The sequence below is a fragment of the Gymnoscopelus braueri genome, assembly GCF_963280865.1.
Source record: "Gymnoscopelus braueri genome assembly, chromosome: 10".
NCBI classification, from domain to species: domain Eukaryota; kingdom Metazoa; phylum Chordata; class Actinopteri; order Myctophiformes; family Myctophidae; genus Gymnoscopelus; species Gymnoscopelus braueri.
The window spans coordinates 12,850,804-12,867,624 of NC_137611.1; the positions used below are offsets into that span (position 1 = coordinate 12,850,804).

The 16,821-nt window shown below is 41.0% G+C and overlaps 2 protein-coding genes across 2 annotated transcripts; one reads left to right on the forward strand and one right to left on the reverse strand.

Annotated features, from left to right (window-relative positions):
• Positions 1-196: 196 nt before the first annotated feature.
• pak1ip1 (PAK1 interacting protein 1) lies at positions 197-6,859 on the reverse strand. The gene is made up of 10 exons (XM_080439033.1): positions 6,542-6,859; positions 5,806-5,971; positions 4,979-5,099; positions 3,730-3,804; positions 3,584-3,636; positions 3,295-3,440; positions 2,520-2,617; positions 2,177-2,276; positions 1,057-1,174; positions 197-335 (listed from the first exon to the last, which is right to left on the reverse strand). The coding sequence occupies exons 1-10, from the start codon at positions 6,623-6,625 to the stop codon at positions 214-216; spliced, it is 1,083 nt and encodes a 360-aa protein (XP_080295159.1). The 5' UTR covers positions 6,626-6,859; the 3' UTR covers positions 197-213.
• A 1,128-nt stretch (positions 6,860-7,987) lies between these two features.
• Positions 7,988-16,548, forward strand: LOC308093899 (uridylate-specific endoribonuclease C-like). The gene is made up of 7 exons (XM_080440295.1): positions 7,988-8,063; positions 10,060-10,159; positions 10,313-10,424; positions 11,049-11,170; positions 11,467-11,579; positions 12,881-13,034; positions 15,807-16,548. The coding sequence occupies exons 1-7, from the start codon at positions 8,053-8,055 to the stop codon at positions 16,065-16,067; spliced, it is 873 nt and encodes a 290-aa protein (XP_080296421.1). The 5' UTR covers positions 7,988-8,052; the 3' UTR covers positions 16,068-16,548.
• Positions 16,549-16,821: the final 273 nt, after the last annotated feature.

The following is a 16,821-nucleotide window of genomic DNA, read 5'->3' on the forward strand; positions in this document are numbered from 1 at the left end:
AGAATAATTTCAATAATCCTTTAAACAACAAAGGGGCGTTTGTTTGGAACATTAGCTTTTGGCTGAAAAGAAATACATTTACTAAATATAGAAATGTAAAAAAAATCACATTCTGTACAAGTGGTCCTCTACCACCCCCTGGTGGCGAGCATAAACCAGTTAATTTACAGTCAATGGCCCATCAGACATGGCCTGGTTTCAGTATAAATCCTTTTATTGCGTTGTATTTTTATTGCTCTTCTTTTTCTTCTCTTGAGGTTTACTTTCGTCCACCATAATGACTTCTTCAGTGGCAATCCTGACCCTTTTCGTCTTTGGAAGCTGCTGCAAAAGTTCTGTGAACAGATATGATGAGAGTCGAGTGCGTTACAAAATATCAGCTCTTGAAATTCCAGATTTATGTCTCCTTCAGGATAAACAATTAATGTGCATCTCACAATGTGTGTATACATGGATAAACATAATCTTTACATATAAACTGAGCTTACATAGATCAGAACCAACCGTTATGAGGTTAACACTTAGCCGCAAGCAACTCTAAGTGTAAATTTCTCGAACCTAGAGTTGCAACACCAACCATTGACAGCTCATACATCCAAATACATGGAAATCACTCAACGGTCCTGCATACCACCTGTTTCTAAATGTCACATAATGCAGGAGGCAGCCATACGTTGCGTTTTTGAAAACGAGCGCTTCCAAACTCCAACATATAATAATAATTCAAGCTTTCCGTACAGCTGTAATGTTGGTGAGTTTAACGTTGTTCAATACAATCAGATCGGACTTTTCTGTTTGGATGTATGGGCTGTCAATGGTTGGTGTTGTAACTCTAGATTCAAGAAATTAAAAATAGAATTAGTTGCTTGCGGCTAGTACACACTTAAACCACTGATGCCCAATATACTTTGTTGTACAGTGTATAGCAAGAATGGCTCATCCAAAAGCTCGCAACGCGTTGCGATGCAACACATTGTGAGCTTACAATTTTGAGCAATTTGTTCAAATGTTCACCTATGCCCAAAATAGGGACACACACTACTGTAATTTCGGTACCTTGAGAAGTTGTTGCCTCTGGTGTTATCGCCTGTGTTGAAGAGGGCTTCCTCACAGCGAGGCAGGTCAGTCTGGCAGTTGTGTTCACCTCCCCGAGCAGAGTGGGTGGCTCCATCTCCTGAATAACAACACAGAACATGCATTTTCTGTCATAAGCAGAGGATCAGAGCTTTGTTTCTCAACTATCACTTAGCAATTGCAAGCTTAACCCATTAATACCTGAGGCCGATTCTACAAATGCCATCAGTAGCTCTCAAACATTTTTATGTTTATTTTCATGATATATGTATTTGGCCACGGACCCTCATTTGGAAATGTTTTGTGCCAGGGACCAAGATTTGCAAACACTTTCTTTGAATATTTAAACAAAAAAAGTAAAAAAATAGCAGATGTGCAAGCTCGCAGCACGGCACGAAGTGACGCGCTGTGAGCTTATATATCTGCTATTTTGAGAACCACTGTTCTAAATCCTGAGTTTTCTGAAAAATGTATGTTGCTATATATACACATATAGCTAAAATCCAAAATGACACAGATTTCCCGGTTTTAATGGGTTAATTTATGCTCCATCCCACAACTGTGTCGCTTGCCAAAAATAACTAATTTTGAGCTAACAACATGTTTTGATGCAAACTGAAAATCAGTTATTTTCGGGAAGCAACACTGTCATACTACAGACTGAGAATTAATTTGGCCTTAACAGGCGGTCAAAACGTTTCTTTCTTCTTTATTTCTTAGATCGTTGAATGCAGAGAGACAGTAAACCAAGGGCAGAGAAACATGCTATAAACAAGACCGGGAGTTGGAACTCGGGTCCTTGTCGCGAGCACATGTTCTGTGCACTAACTGGCTGAGCCACCAGTTATCCCAACAACACCAAAATGTATGTGTAGCATTTCTAATTGCTTTGTTTGTAGTTGTTTCACTGTCTGTGAATCAGTTTTTAACAACTCTAAAAGGACTGAGCAAGTTAAATTCATTACCCTTGATGTGCTACAACTATCATACTGGGGGGGAAAATAACATACAATCTAGTAGGACAAAACAGCAGCCAGCTGGTGGCGCTCAATTGAAAGAATTACACACACATGTGCAACAAAAGCACCAGAAGGAGACATGCCTCTTTGAGATCGAGCTTCCACATCTTGATGAATCCATCGTTTGATGCTGTGACCAGAACACAGTAGTCCTCCACAGTAACAGTCTCAAGCGCTTTCACTCTGGAATGAACACAGAATCAGAGATGCAATTTACACATGGGTAATGAGATGCGGAAATATGGCTTGATGTATACATTGTTGTGTGTCGCATGCAGAAAATAGCCGATCACAAGCTCACAGCGCAGCGCAGCACGGCGCGTTGTGAGCTTGTAGATCAGCTATTTTCGTTGTGCAACATCAGCGTGCAAGCATAAATGAGGCGTAAGCATTGTCATGCAATGGGAAAAGGCAGAATAAATGCACCTGGTTTCATGAGCCTTGAAATCACCCAGCAATTTCTGAGTGTCTACATCGCACAAACGAACCATTTCATCGTCTCCTGCGACGGCCAACTTGGAGTTCTGAAAGGCAAACAGATAATTTTCCTGTAAAACTATAGAGTGAAAAGAACGCTGCCTTTTAAAAAAAATACTTTAAAAAGGAAAGGTGTTCATTGAGAGGTGGGGTTCGTACGTAAGAAAGACAGGAAAGGTGTTCGTTGAGAGGTGGGGTTCGTATCAATGTAAGAAAGACAGTATTAAAACAGTATTAAGCTACTAAAGAAAACTCCAAGTCACTCAATCTCCAAAGATCCACATTTAAAAAGCCTTCATTATTTTGGCTGTACCATATTGCCAATTTGTTTTCCCAATAAGGTACAGACAAAAGTGTTTAGAATTTTAGAGAATGATTATTTTTCAGATATTTTCTCACTCTTACTGTCTTATGAAACACTTATTCTTTGCGATTGACCCGTTCAATAAAAGTTGAGCAAATAGATTATTCTTACTTGATTTACGACGGCACAAGTCTCTGGTAAAACAAAATAAAAAAAGGAGAGCTTTCCGTGGGCTGATAGGACTGTTCAGACAAAGGCCTAGGTAACCTAGTACCAGATGGGTGGTTAGAACAATGAAAACTAGATGTCCTGTGTGGGAAATCCCGCCCCATCTGGAATCTGTGTACACGACAAACCAAACAACAACAAGTACTTCCAACAGTACTTGACCCAGGTGTGACTGCAGAGCACAGAACTCACTGTTAAGAACTTAATAGATGAGATCCTCTTGGGGTTTATGATGGTTCCTATCAGCGAGGCCGTCTCCAGGTTGTAGATATCAATTTTGTCATCGATTACCACCACATATTTATCTCCATCTGGGGACCATCTCACAATGTGTGCATCTGATAGAAGTGAAGGGAAAAAAGGTTTAACCGCTTAAGCCCTATTTTATACTTCATTGTATAACAGTGTCACAGAAAAGTAACACAAATAGCTTCCGTGTTGAAGCATGCATTTCTATGAAATAACACAATATGCAACATACTCTGTTTGATGTTTTTGATGAATGCTGATCTTCCGTCAATGAGGTTCCATGTTCTGGAGCAACAAAAAGTGCACAGGTCAATTTTGACTTGACGTTTATGGACGTATGTACCAAAACACCTCTCTTCATTGAAGTGTAATTCTTACCTCAGTGTCTTGTCTGTCCCGACTGACAGTGCAAGTTTCCCAGAGGGATGGACAGACAGTGATGTCACGTGACCTCTGGGGACACAGGATTAAGCATAATTAGTTTGGCATTTCACATCATTCCATCCATTTTCAACCACTGACCCAAAGTCAGGTCGTGGAGGTAGCAGTTCCTCCCTTTCCCTGGTCACATTAGCCAGCTCTGACTCGGGGATCCTGAGGTGTTCCCAGGCCACCATGGAGATATAATCCCTCCACTTGTTCCTCGGCCTGCCCCGTGACCTCCTCTCGGCTGGATGTGCCTGGAAAACCTCCTCTGGGGAGGCGACCAGGAGGCATCCTCCTTTACTAGATGCCCAAACCACCTCAACTGGCTCCTTTCCACGCAAAGGAGCAGCGGCTCTTCTCCACGTTTCTCACGGACCACTGAGCTTCCCACCCTGAGCTTCCCAATGGGAAAACCCATTTTGCCGCTTGTTATCTGTAATCTCGTTACGAGGCAATAAAGGTAGCTGGACCACCTTGTGTACCTTTATTGGGCGAATGTCTGCCTACAAAAACCCAGTTGGATGGATAGAAGTGATATGTGTGGCAGTGGTGGAAAGTAACTAAGTACATTTACTTAAGTACTGTACTTAAGTACAATTTTGAGGTATTTGTACTTTACTTGAGTATTTCCAATTTCCAATACTTTCACTTCTACTCCACTACATTTCAGAGGCAAATATTGTACTTTTACTCCACTACATTTATTTGAAAACTTTAGTTACTAGTTACTTTTGAGATATAAATTATGATATAATGAAACATACCTTAATCACTTTAACTCTATTTAATACCTAGGCTATTTGAAAATAGCCGATCTACAAGCTCACAACGCGTCGCGATGCGACGCGTTGTGAGCTTGTAGATCTGCTATTTTCAAATATTTAGTACTTTTACTTTTGGTACTTTGAGTACATTTTGATGCCAATACTTTTGTACTTTTACTCAAGTACATTTTTAATTCTGGACTTTTACTTGTAACAGAGTATTTTTATTTTGCAGTATTGGTACTTTTACTTAAGTAAAGAATTCGAGTACTTTTTCCACCACTGTGTGTGAGTGGGTAGGTCAACGTAGTTATCAAGAGGGCATTGTCCATCGCAGGTGTTTTGTCCGCCCATCAGTACCGTCAACACAACACGGCGATAATCGTACGTTACCGCGTTGAATATCGATGCCTTTTATAGGTGGAAGTTCTACTTACTGGTGAGCTTTGATGGTTTTCAGGCACTCCCACTTCTTCGTTCTCCACACACATATGAGACCGTCCTCTCCTCCACTCAGTAAATGAGCGTTGCCAGAGAACTCCAGACATGTGATGGTGCCTGTGTGCGGATACAAAGACATCAGCTGTACAGGCATGCATTATTCACTATTTATAAACCAGCAAAACTGTGTTTTAACCAAGCTTATATATAGTAACTGTACTTCGTCATCCAACGACGTTGGGATGCGATGTGAGCTTGTAGATCCCTGTTTTTTTTTTTGTTCTTTTTTTTTTTTTACTAAATTTTTTATCCCGCGATTTTTGTAACCCATTTTTTTCACCCGGTGCCAATTTCCTAAGTGATCCTGGGCGCTACACCAGCACTACACCAGTCCCCCACAGTAGGGAGGCCAGGGCCGAGCTCATGCTTCCATGTTTAGTTCATTTTGAGCATTTTTGAAGGACGTACCCAAAATATCGTTGTTAAATAAATGACACAGCAAAAGATGACTGACCATGTATACAAAAAAAAGCCAGGTATATAATTATAACCAACAGCAAATCGTCTCTGTCGGGTGGAAACCTCATATGTCCATAACTTTGACTTTCCAGGATTAGGATCAAAAATAGCAAAAATTGCAGATCTACAAGCTCAAAACACATTTCGAGCTTGCAGATCTGCTATTTTTGATTCTTTTGTGATCAAGCAGGTCATTAATTTACGAAAAAACACTTGGAGATAAAGTCAAGAGGTTTCTGCCCGACAGCAACACATTGGTCATCTTGATTTCCAGGGACTTGACAAGCAGGTAGCAGGTCTTTACCATCATGATGCAGCAACGCCCCGTGTTCAACCCTCTTCTTCATGTCATAGACCTGGACCGTCTCATCTTTGCTTCCAGTGACAACGAACCTCTCGCTGCTCGCCACCGCCGATATGGACGCTGTATGAGCATGGTGGGTGAAGTCCGCCTTGGCTGTCCACTTCTCCTGTGAATCAACATGGAAGGATATGATCAATCACCTCATTATGCTGCTGTTTATTATCAGCCTGCTCTCTTTGATCACTTCAGATTAAAAAGGTAGTGTAAATGATACTCTTTGGTTTAAATTTAAGTTTTTTTGATAAAACATAAACACTCCATATTCTAATAGTAATCATTGTTAACAGAGGCTTTGTCCAGGGTCTCCCTGTCTCTCCTGCTCTTTAATAAACAGACAATACAGGTGGGTTGCTAATTTCAGCCAATCAGAAAAGGGTACCCCTTTATCAGCTTCAATTTTATAGTGTTCAAGTCCCTTTTTTGTCTACTCACTGGTGACATCACTTCCACTTTCACTTGTTTATCCTGTACCCCAAGTTGATTATTAAAGTTAAAATTGGTATCTGGACCTGAAAATGCATTTTCTATTTTAAAGAGCTGGAGAGACAGGGAGACCCCAGTTACTGAACAAACACTGTAATGATTGCAAGAATATAGAGCTATCAAAACACTACAACAGTAACACTTTTACTGCATCTTTAAAGAGTTTAAAGATGCAGTGAGTGAGTTTACTTACTTGTTCATCAGTGGACACTTTGTATCCAAATACAATCTGTTCATAGCTCCCAGCCACCAGTTCCACTAGTGTTGTGGGTCCCATGTTTCACTACAGGGCCAATAACCTACAGTTAGTCTGCTTTAGAGTTATTATTATGGTATTCCCTGTATTTCCTTTTGAATAACGGCTCACGCACTAATGCACACCCGCCTGACAGAACCAACGGTAAAAACAACTATGTAATGAAACAATCGGACACAATGTTGCAACTATAATATAGTCAAAGGGACGCACACATTTATCAGCAAGAAGAACACACGCACTAGCACAACGTGAGTTTGGTTGCGCATGCGCCGTACAGAAAAGACGCTCCTTCCTCCTAGGAAAATGTTGGACTTCAAAATAAAAGTCCAGTGACAGTCTGGCAGTGGTGGCAAAAGTACTAAAATGTTTCACTTCAGTAAAAGTATCAATACCGCAATGTAGAAATACTCTGTTACAAGTGAGAGCAATAGGCTATACAATTGAAATGTAAATATTAAATGAAAATGAAAATAAATAATCTTTGTCAACATAACAGTAGAAAATAAATTATTTATTTATTTTTTAAATATTTGTATTGATTTTTAAAAATGTTCCACATACAACAACTGACTTAGACATACTCTTAACAAAACAAAACAAACAAGAACAGACAAGTAAGGGAGGGGGGGGGGGTTCCTCCAGTTCCATTGTTCATCAACACCATCAGTAAAAATAAAAATAAAAATCAAGCCTAACGGTCCATTATAGGGCCACAACTTTAAAAAGGAGACTTCATTGCCTCTGTATACTGCACATAGTCTTTCGTGGTGGAGCACACCAAAAATCTATTTTTTGGTGTTACCATTATTATTATTATTATTATTATGATTATGATTATGATTATGATTATGATGATTATTATTATTATTATTATTATTATAATTATGATGATTATTATTATTATTATCATAATAATTTTTATTTAGGCTAGGTTTCAAGCAATCTGGGAACCCATCGCCAAATGAAAAGGAAAAACAGCGCCCTCTGCTGTTTTTTACTATCTGCAGAATCTGTTCTTGAGAGATTAGGTTTCAAGTGATCAATCATCTTCTATGTTACTGAACTTTTTTTTTTTTTATATGGAAAAAAAATGCATGCTTATTGCCTACATTCTCAAATGCAATTGGACTAAAAAAACACACAAACACATTCAATTAAAAATAGAACACTCAGACACTATTATAGAAGAATTTTGGACTGAACTTCTGCAAAACAATTCAATCAATCAATCAATCTGGTGGGTCAATTCTCCTTACACACTGTAGTGGAAAATAGCAACCACTGCCCCTCCTAGTGGGTAGGGTCTTGGTAGGGAGGCAGGTCTCTCTCTGTCTTGTCATTGGCTTGCCTTTTTGACTGACGTCTAACATAACTGTTCCTCTACACATCATCCACGCATCGTAGAGTTGTTTTGGGTTGTTTCACTGAACTGAACGGAGACAGACATGGCTAGAGGGTAAGAACTTAATGTTCATGTGCAGGGATTTACGACTGCAGCCTGCTTATTATTTTCTTGCTGTGGACATCACTTTCTGTCATTTTAACAAACGAAAAAGTGCTATAATACTTTGTTGTTGTTGTTTTCATCAAACATTTTAAGGCATGCATCTGAATCAATTAAAACTGCGTGTAGTTTATGGGAAACTATTGTGCTACAATGTAACAATGATGCTTTTCCTGCTTTGTTGCTGAAGAAATTGTGCCAAACGTTTTGTAAACAAATTTGTTGTTGCAGCTGTAGACAAGTATGGCCTTGTTCCAAAAAAGTGTGGAATTTTCAAACTGTTTGGAATGGTTCTTCAAAGGGTTGAACAGAGCTGTTTCAGTAAGAGCTTTGTGTGGGATGTGCAGATCTGGTACTCATTAACTCTAACTATAAAATGGAACAAACAGGATACGAACTGCCTGCAGAAAGTCAGACATTCAGCAGCATGATATCCTCACTGGGACCCTTTGTGATATTCATAAATGCACTGGCAGCTGTTTCAAGAACCTTGTGATTTTATTTCAGCAGATGCCCTTTCCTGTCACTTGATGTTGCATAATAGTCAGTTGTGCCATGATCCATGATCTACACTCACTCAGCATCTGGTGATACAGACTCATGGGTGCGGTTGTCTTTTTTTAGTTTTTTTTTAATAGATTATTTTTGGTCTAGATTTTCAATTTCCCCTTAATTAGTGCATATTGGATAGCAACAGGAAGAAGTAACAGAGAGCAAAATGATGCGACATTAAACAGAGGTGATCGTGATTTGAATAAGCAAACACATTTAAGTACATACTCACACAACCATTACAGGGACAAAAGGACCTCACATAGAAACTGTGGAACAGTATTTTCACTACTTCTTAAACTCTTTTTTTATTGGAAATTATTAGATGTTTTCATTTTATTTATGAATACTTTAGAAAATTGTTGGAATTGTGTTTAATTGATGAAAATGTGTGATTTTATTTTGTTTAAACTTTTAAAAATCTTTTGAAATAATATATCTATATATTTTAAATGTAGGAAACGGAAACTACTCGCGACCCACAAAAATTGGTCTGCGAACCAAAGATGTTTGGAAAACTTTTGGTGGGAACTGCATATGTTTGGGGTCTCCAGATGACCTGAACTGAAAGCTTGTATGATCATTGATTTGTCTTGGCTGTTTCAGGCAGGTAATTCTCCAGATGGTCTTGAGACAATAAGCACCAGAGACTTTTGATGAAGCAAATATAACAATGGTAACTGGATGATAGAGGTGGAGTTTCCCTTTATAATGGGGTCACCAGATCTCTGTGGCATTGTGTTGTTGAACATGACACCAAGCAAAACTGTGTCCCTGAGAACCAAATAAGTGCTTTAAACTGGGATATGTGCTGTAGCGTACACTTTGAATACACTTTGAATAGGGTCCAAAGTACTGCCTTTATTATAGATAACTGATGGTTGAAATATTTTGTTCTTTTTATTTGTTAATTATTAGTAGCTGCAGTAGTTATTCTGTCCTTGGGATTAATGACTCATGTTTGACTCACTTGCACATGAACTACTGGGATGTATACTACTTAGCCATAACAGACCCTTGTTAAGGATAACTGCTGTGAGACTCACATACTCACTCACGCATTCACTGTTGGCTGACAGACTGTATATAGTTAGATATTCTTTGGGGGTTTTCTGCCTTTATTGACATTACAGGAAACGTGGAGAGAGAGATTGGGAGTGAGGCTGCACTAGAGCCTGAATGTGGTATGCGGCCGGACCGCTAGGTCAGCGGGCACCCGACTGTACATATTATTATCCAGATACCCACTGATTTAGGCCGGGTGACACTGTACATATAATCAGTCCCTTTGTGAGCTTGTAGGTCAGCCATTTTCGGCGTGCGACACCTTCATGCGACAGATCATAAATGAGCTGTTATCGTCTACATTTAACTGTGGTTGCTTGTGTTTCTACAGTGGAGACATAAACGAGGAACTCTCTGAGGTGCTGAACGAGCTCTGGAGGTCGGATGTCAACCGTCTCAAGCCAGGGACTGACTACACCATCAATCCCCAGGTGACTTAAGCTTAATTTAAAGTTTAGGATTAATTGTCACAACGACTAAATTGTTGTTTATTCGTATAAATAAATAAATAAAAATGAATTCTGACCGTTTTCCTGCTCCGTGTGTGTGATATGTTTAATCTTCTGTTTGCATTGTTTCTTTAGGGGAGGGCAGGCTACGTGGCACAGGGCAGTAACTATGCCAGAGATAAGGCCAGAGAACCGCTGTTCTCCAACGTCAATGAAGACAAACTCAAAAGTATCGAGACTTATGCCCGTAAGTTCTATCCTCTTAATGCCTGCAATTCAGGTCATAAGGCTGCATTGCAGACCCTGCAGCTTTTAAAATGCATTTTAAAAACGTATCGTCTGACCTGATGGCAGACCCCATTGGACAGTGCACTTGCTTCCCTACCTAAATGGTTCATATATGAATTTCCAAAGTGGGCTAATTATTTCTCCTGCCTTATGACTCTGTTTGCACTTGATTTATTTTAAGTTGTTTCTGTTTTTATGTGATTGTTTATTATGTTTTATGTTGTGTACGTTGCAACTTTCCGGGCTCCCTCATAAAAGAGATCTTGATCTCCATGGGATTTCCATAAATATGAAATAATACAAATAAAGCTTCATATATACTCTCTAGTATTAATAGTATAGAATAATCACCTGCAGGATAATGTGCAGTGGATACATTATTATAGTAAATAGATGTCACCTTTTTTAAATAGAGCTGCTGCTGTTGTTAGTTTATAATCTCCCACAGGCAGCTAAAATTTGTAGTTTTAGCTGCCTGTGTACTAGTATCATTACCTCTTTTTAGATTTTAGCGTAACTAAACTACACTTCCCCTCTTTCCTGATGGCTGCAATGTGACTGACAACTTTCCTCCCTCGTGCAGATTTCATCAGCTTGCTGGACAACTATGAGACATCTACAGGTGTGTCAGAGACTGTGACCTCGGAGGAAATGAGAGAGAACCATCTCTTCCTGGACGCCATCCTGGAGACTGACGTCATGAAGGTACAGTCGGTGTTGTAAATATAGCTGGATGTTAGGCTATTGCAACTTCTCCTTTCCATGGTAAACACTAGGACGGTACAGCAGAATAAGTGACTATTTTCCCCCAGTATCTTTCACATCCCTCGTTTGGCAGAAATAATAATAATAACATACCAAACAACTGTATACGGACACATGCATTTTTTTTAGCCTTCGCTACTCATTCACGTTCAGTCTCCTCAAACATCTCCTGGCTCTCTATTTGTGTTTAAACCTTATCAGTGATACCTTTTATTTGACACTCTCTTTACTCACAGTGTGCTCACAAGTATCTGGTCAGCAAGGGACAGTCGCCATCAGACCCCATGCAGTTCAAGAGACAGTTATATGACATCTGGTTCCGTCTCTACCACAGGGAACGAGGTGGAGGGTAAGTGATTTTATAGAAAGTGTTTCTACACTGCATGTAGTACACCGGAGACGTACTGTATGCTGGCCACATTGTAGCGGAGTATTTGTATGAGATATTGTCATGAGTCTGTGTCAGTTGTTAATACTGTTTGTCTCTGCAATGTCACCCATTCAAATTCTTGTACTTTAACATATTGATTTAAGTTATGTGGCTTTTGATTGTTTTGCTGCTATGTCAGTGTCATTGTTGCAGTATGTACTGCTAGAGAATGTATTGTGCTCTTAGTTCACCCCTGTCGTGGGGGCCGCCATAACTGAATGGGTAGAGAGGCAATCTGGCAATCAGAAGGTCCCTGGTTTGCCCCACAGCCCCAGTCTATGTGTTGAAGTGTCCCTGAGCAAGACACTTAACCCCTAACTGCTCCCCGGGGGCATTAATAGTGCCCACAGGCCACAGCTCCTAATTTATTTTTGACATATGCAAATGTGCCCTTCCCTGTCTTAAAGCTGCAATCCATTAAAGGTATCATGTCAGACATTCATTTTCACTTTTTTTATTTTCAATGTTTTATTTGGGGTTTTATGACCTCAATTACACCCAAAAAACCTGAACTTAAAACATTCAGTGGATTTTCTGTGGTCTGGGGTTTTCTGAATAATTAGGCTGAAAAGTAATCTGAGCTTGGCCCTTCGACAGTGAGGTCACTGTCGAATAATCCCGCCCACTCTCCTCCTCGCCCCTCCCCTCCCCTATCCTTTCCTTTGGGGGGGGCGGAGCAGAGGCGATGATTGACAGGCAAATTCCCTCTCCAGCGACACCCGCAGGCAAAGATTTCTTTTTTCATTGCAGTTGAAAAGGCTTTTTTTAAACCTTTAACTTTTATTTACTTAATAAAACAATATTTTAACCAATCTGTATGGTAGAGTTATGCTAATACAATATAATGTGGTGGATGGAGGTGGCCTCCCTGCTCATCTATTGAGACACTTAGATCCTGTGGTCGGGTAGGACACCTACTGGTTAGCAAGAGGTATTGCTGTATTGCTACTGGTTAGCAAGAGGCTGTATTGCCTGAAGTTCAGAGTGTAATATCTTCGCCTGCCCAAATGGGCTTTCATTTCCGCCTTAGCTCAGCAGTAGAAATGTATGTGCTTGCAAAATGTCTCTCCTGGGTGAGGCATAAATCTTCCGGATTGCAGCTTTAACTTTCTGGCGCTCAGACGTACTTGTCCTGTGTGAGAAGCCCAGTATGGTTCAACACAATATTTAAGCATTCCATCTTTTGCATATTCTTCACATGTTACTTTCTTTTGTCGCAGTGAGGATTCTTGTGGTTTCGAACACGTGTTTGTTGGGGAGACCAAACATGGCAGAGAGGTCATGGGTCTTCACAACTGGGTCCAGTTCTACCTGCAGGAGAAGCACGACCATATTGACTATAAAGGCTACAAAGCAAGGGCAAACAAAGACACGGTATGAAAACAATCTGTGGTTGTGTGGTGTTCTCTAACATATGAACATACTGGGTACCTTGATTTTCTATAGATGAGTGGTAATATGATATTGAAAACTGCAGCTGTGCAAGAACCTTCCTCTTGCCTTGGCACATATACCTGGTTATTTAGCTGTTGCTCCTCTGGAGCAGTCTTGAGCTCTGCAGTGTTGACAGGCTAACGGAGCTACAGTAACAGCGCTGCAGCCTGATGCTACACAGTACGGTGTGGAGGGCAGCGATTCAGCGACTCACCAACAGTGTAAATATCCTTTTAAGAGCAGCCAGTGATAGACTTGCTGCTGGGCTCTGTTTTCGCCCAGTGACGCCTCATTGAACCTTGTCAGCTATAGATGCAAGCCTGATGATCACTAAAACCTGACAGAAGTGGATGACATCGAATCTTCCAGTGGCCACCCGTTAATATCTGCAAGGTGTCCCACGTTTCAACACCACCCTGCTATATCACACCCGGACCCTTTCACCTGTCTTCACCTGTATGGTGCCACTGGGGGGAAAAAAAACATGAGCAGCAATAAAAAAATAAATGAATTAAAAATGTACATAATATGAAAAAAAAACAACGGTTTCCACCTTTTGTAATTTTCCTCTCCCATTCGTGGTTCGTTTTAAAAGCAAGTTTCCTGAAGTCTTCCATAACTGTCCTCTGCCCCTAAGCATCTCTTTCTTTCTACATTCATTCCTGCTGGAGATTTTTTAGTGGGCTTGCTGGTTAGTTATTTTTTCATCTTCAATTTCAAGATCATCATCTTCTGGAACACGCTGCCAGCGAGCACACTGATGTTTTTTCTTCTGTTGCTGATGGTAGTTCATTGCTGCCAATTCCCACCCTTACCTGTAAGGGTGGGAATCTTTTTCTTCTTTTATTCTTCGTCTTCATCTTCCACATATTCTTAGGCTCGCCGTTTTGTTTTGTTTGTCATCATGGCTACCAGTTCCAATCTGAGTCCTGACTGTGCTGAACAACTGCTAGCTTCAATCCTATCCTTCAGACTTCTTCAGACTAGGATCTAAGTCTAAGATATACAGGTCTTCATCAAAGAAGATGATACGATCTCCCACCACGCAGCAGCACATCCAAGAGTTCTGCGATGGGAATGTCCCCTTGGGCTCAACCTTCTTCCAGGAGATGGTCTCTAGGTTGAATTTCCATAGATCACTGATGCTACAGTCCTGATGAAATCCACCAAATATGTACAGCTCTCCATCGTGGGCAAAGGCTGAATGACCCTTGCGTCCTTCTGGAATTGGCTGTGCAGAAGGTGTGCTCAGCCAGCTGTTGGTCTCTGTGTCAAACACACTGATGATGTTGCTGTAGTCGTCCCCTTCATCATCCTCCTCCCCTTCGCCCCCAAATACAAACATCTTTGTCCCAATGATGGTGGCAGAGTGCCCTAACGAAGCAGGTGCCGGAGTGCCTCTGGTGTTAATTAAAGACCAGACCATAGTGGTGGTGTCCAACTTGTAGATGTCATTAGTGTCTCCAGTCAACCGGACGTATCCCCCATAGATATACATGGCCCTCCCCAGGACACAGGCTGAGTGGCCACCCCTTGCCTCTGGAACAGTCCCAGAAGCCTTGGGCATGAACCATCGTTGGGTCTTAACATTAAAAGCATAAATGATGTTGCAGTAAGGAATCCCTCCCCAAATGCAGATGCTATCATGTATGGGCACAGCTGTATGGAAGATGCGCTTGGAGGGAACCTCGAGGGATTCTCTTTCATCTGTCACTGGGGGCAACTTCTTCCAGCATAAAGACACTGTGTTGAATGAGTGCACCTCAATCTGACCCTTGTCTTTGTGCGACCCTCCAAAGTAGTAGACCGCGTTCCCCACTGTTGCAGCAGCACCAGTGGGAGACCCCTTTGGTGCTCCCTTCAAATGCACTGTCCAGCACATCATTTCACGAAACAGCACCATGGTGGATGAATATGGAAAGATGTATTCTTGCTCTGTAACATAGTAAAGTTCTATTGCACTCGTTACAACTTATATTTAGTTAGGTGGCACAAACATCCGCAAAGCTTGACCAATCTGTGAAGTCCATGGGTTACGTTGGCCAATCCGTGAAGTCCATGGGTTAGGTTGGCCAATCAGTGAAGCCGATGCCTGTTTATCTCCCTATTATGGCAGATTGGTCGCAAAGGCAACCCCACCCTAGGCAGGCTCTGAAAATGCCCCACGCTACGCAGCAGACAGTCTGTGCAAGATGGTCAATGTGTGAGAAAGGCATTGATATTACGGCGTGGATCAAACCAGGTTAGAAGGCTGGAGGATAAAGCAACAGAGGCAAGGTTGAGATGAGACGAAGAGGAAGGCCAAAGAGGAGGTTTATGGATGTGGTGAGAGATCGCATGCAGGTGTCTGGAGTGACCGAGGAAGATGCAGAAAAAGATGCAGATGGAAAAAGATGATCCACTGTGGTGACCCCTGATGGGAATTAGCTGAAAGATGTTTTATATTTTCTGAAATATGTAGCTTTTTCATAATGAATGTCAATGGGGCTCGCTCCGCTCAGGTTGAAACTGTACCCAAAATGTCAATACAATTTGCAGTATCTATTCAGGTATATTTATCCCCATAATGAAAGTTGTAGGTGATAGGTGGTGCTGATAACCTCAGACCCCACCCCAAACATAAATGATCGCAGTTTTTGCGCCTATTATGACATGCCCAAAATAAGGATTACAGAAAGTGATTAATGGATTTCCTGCATGTTTATCTTCCAGCCCGATGAAGATGACCATGTCCTGAATCTTCAGTTCAGCTGGAAGGGGCTAGTAAAGCCAATTGGCGGTTCCTTCATCGGTGTGAGCCCTGAGTTTGAAGTGGCTGTCTTCACCATCATCTTCCTCATATCCACAGAAAAGATGACGTCTGTTGTGGTGAAGGTGGACGAGTACATGCTTGAGTTGGTCGTCTATCGGCATGGTCGCGCCATTGGCACTTCCTTCCCTAAGCTGATTAGCAGCAACAACAGAGATCTGTAAGCGATTAACAATTTTAAGCATTTGGCAGACGCTTTTATCCATAGTGACTTACAAGTGCAAGATCAGATGTCGTGAACCCTATAGTCAACAAAAGATGGGGTAAATGGTCACATACGTAGAGTGCAAAGAAATCATTTAAGTGCTACAAAGTAACTAGGATACCAGGTAAACATCAAACCACATACAGTATGTCTATATACAACATGCTCTCTAAATAACATTTGCAATCAAGCAAACAGTTTATGTTTATATGAATTACAACAAGTAACTAACATACATCTGCATAGTATAACCAACATACAGTAGTATGACCAAATCATCATGGCACCACAATAACTGTGCATACAGGCTTCTCCTCTTCTTTCAATTCCTGGTATGAAGTAAGATTTTATGGCGGGTTGGCTATGTTTATAACTTGTATGACATGGTGATGAAATGATTGATTGAATACTTATTAACAGTTTGCAAAGACAAGCGTGTGTGTGTGTGTGTGTGTGTGTGTGGGGGGGGGGGGGTGTGTCTGTGTGTGTGTGTGTGTGTGTGTACTGAGAAAAGCTAGGTCTAGTCCAATACATACAGCATTGGGGTTTACAGCAACAAACACAACATGATTTTGACACAATTGCCTATGTTTTGTTCAAGTTGTAGGTCTGCAGGTAGGCTGCAGGCCTGCGGCATATCCACCCGGAAATACATCCTATGAATTTGCGTACAAATATTCTGTAAATAACCTTTCAAACTGCCTTGAAACAGC

Bases quoted from the DNA above. Each gene is read 5' to 3' on its own strand.
- LOC308093899 (XM_080440295.1), top strand. The intron at 10,425-11,048 runs GTAAGTTCTATC...TCCCTCGTGCAG, and splicing joins AAGTATCGAGACTTATGCCC to ATTTCATCAGCTTGCTGGAC. The intron at 11,580-12,880 runs GTAAGTGATTTT...CTTTTGTCGCAG, and splicing joins CACAGGGAACGAGGTGGAGG to TGAGGATTCTTGTGGTTTCG.
- pak1ip1 (XM_080439033.1), bottom strand. From the start codon at position 6,625: ATGGGACCCACAACACTAGTGGAACTGGTGGCTGGGAGCTATGAACAG. The intron at 3,441-3,583 runs GTATGTTGCATA...CACTTCTATCAG, and splicing joins CATCAAAAACATCAAACAGA to ATGCACACATTGTGAGATGG. The intron at 336-1,056 runs GTACCGAAATTA...ATCTGTTCACAG, and splicing joins AGAGGCAACAACTTCTCAAG to AACTTTTGCAGCAGCTTCCA.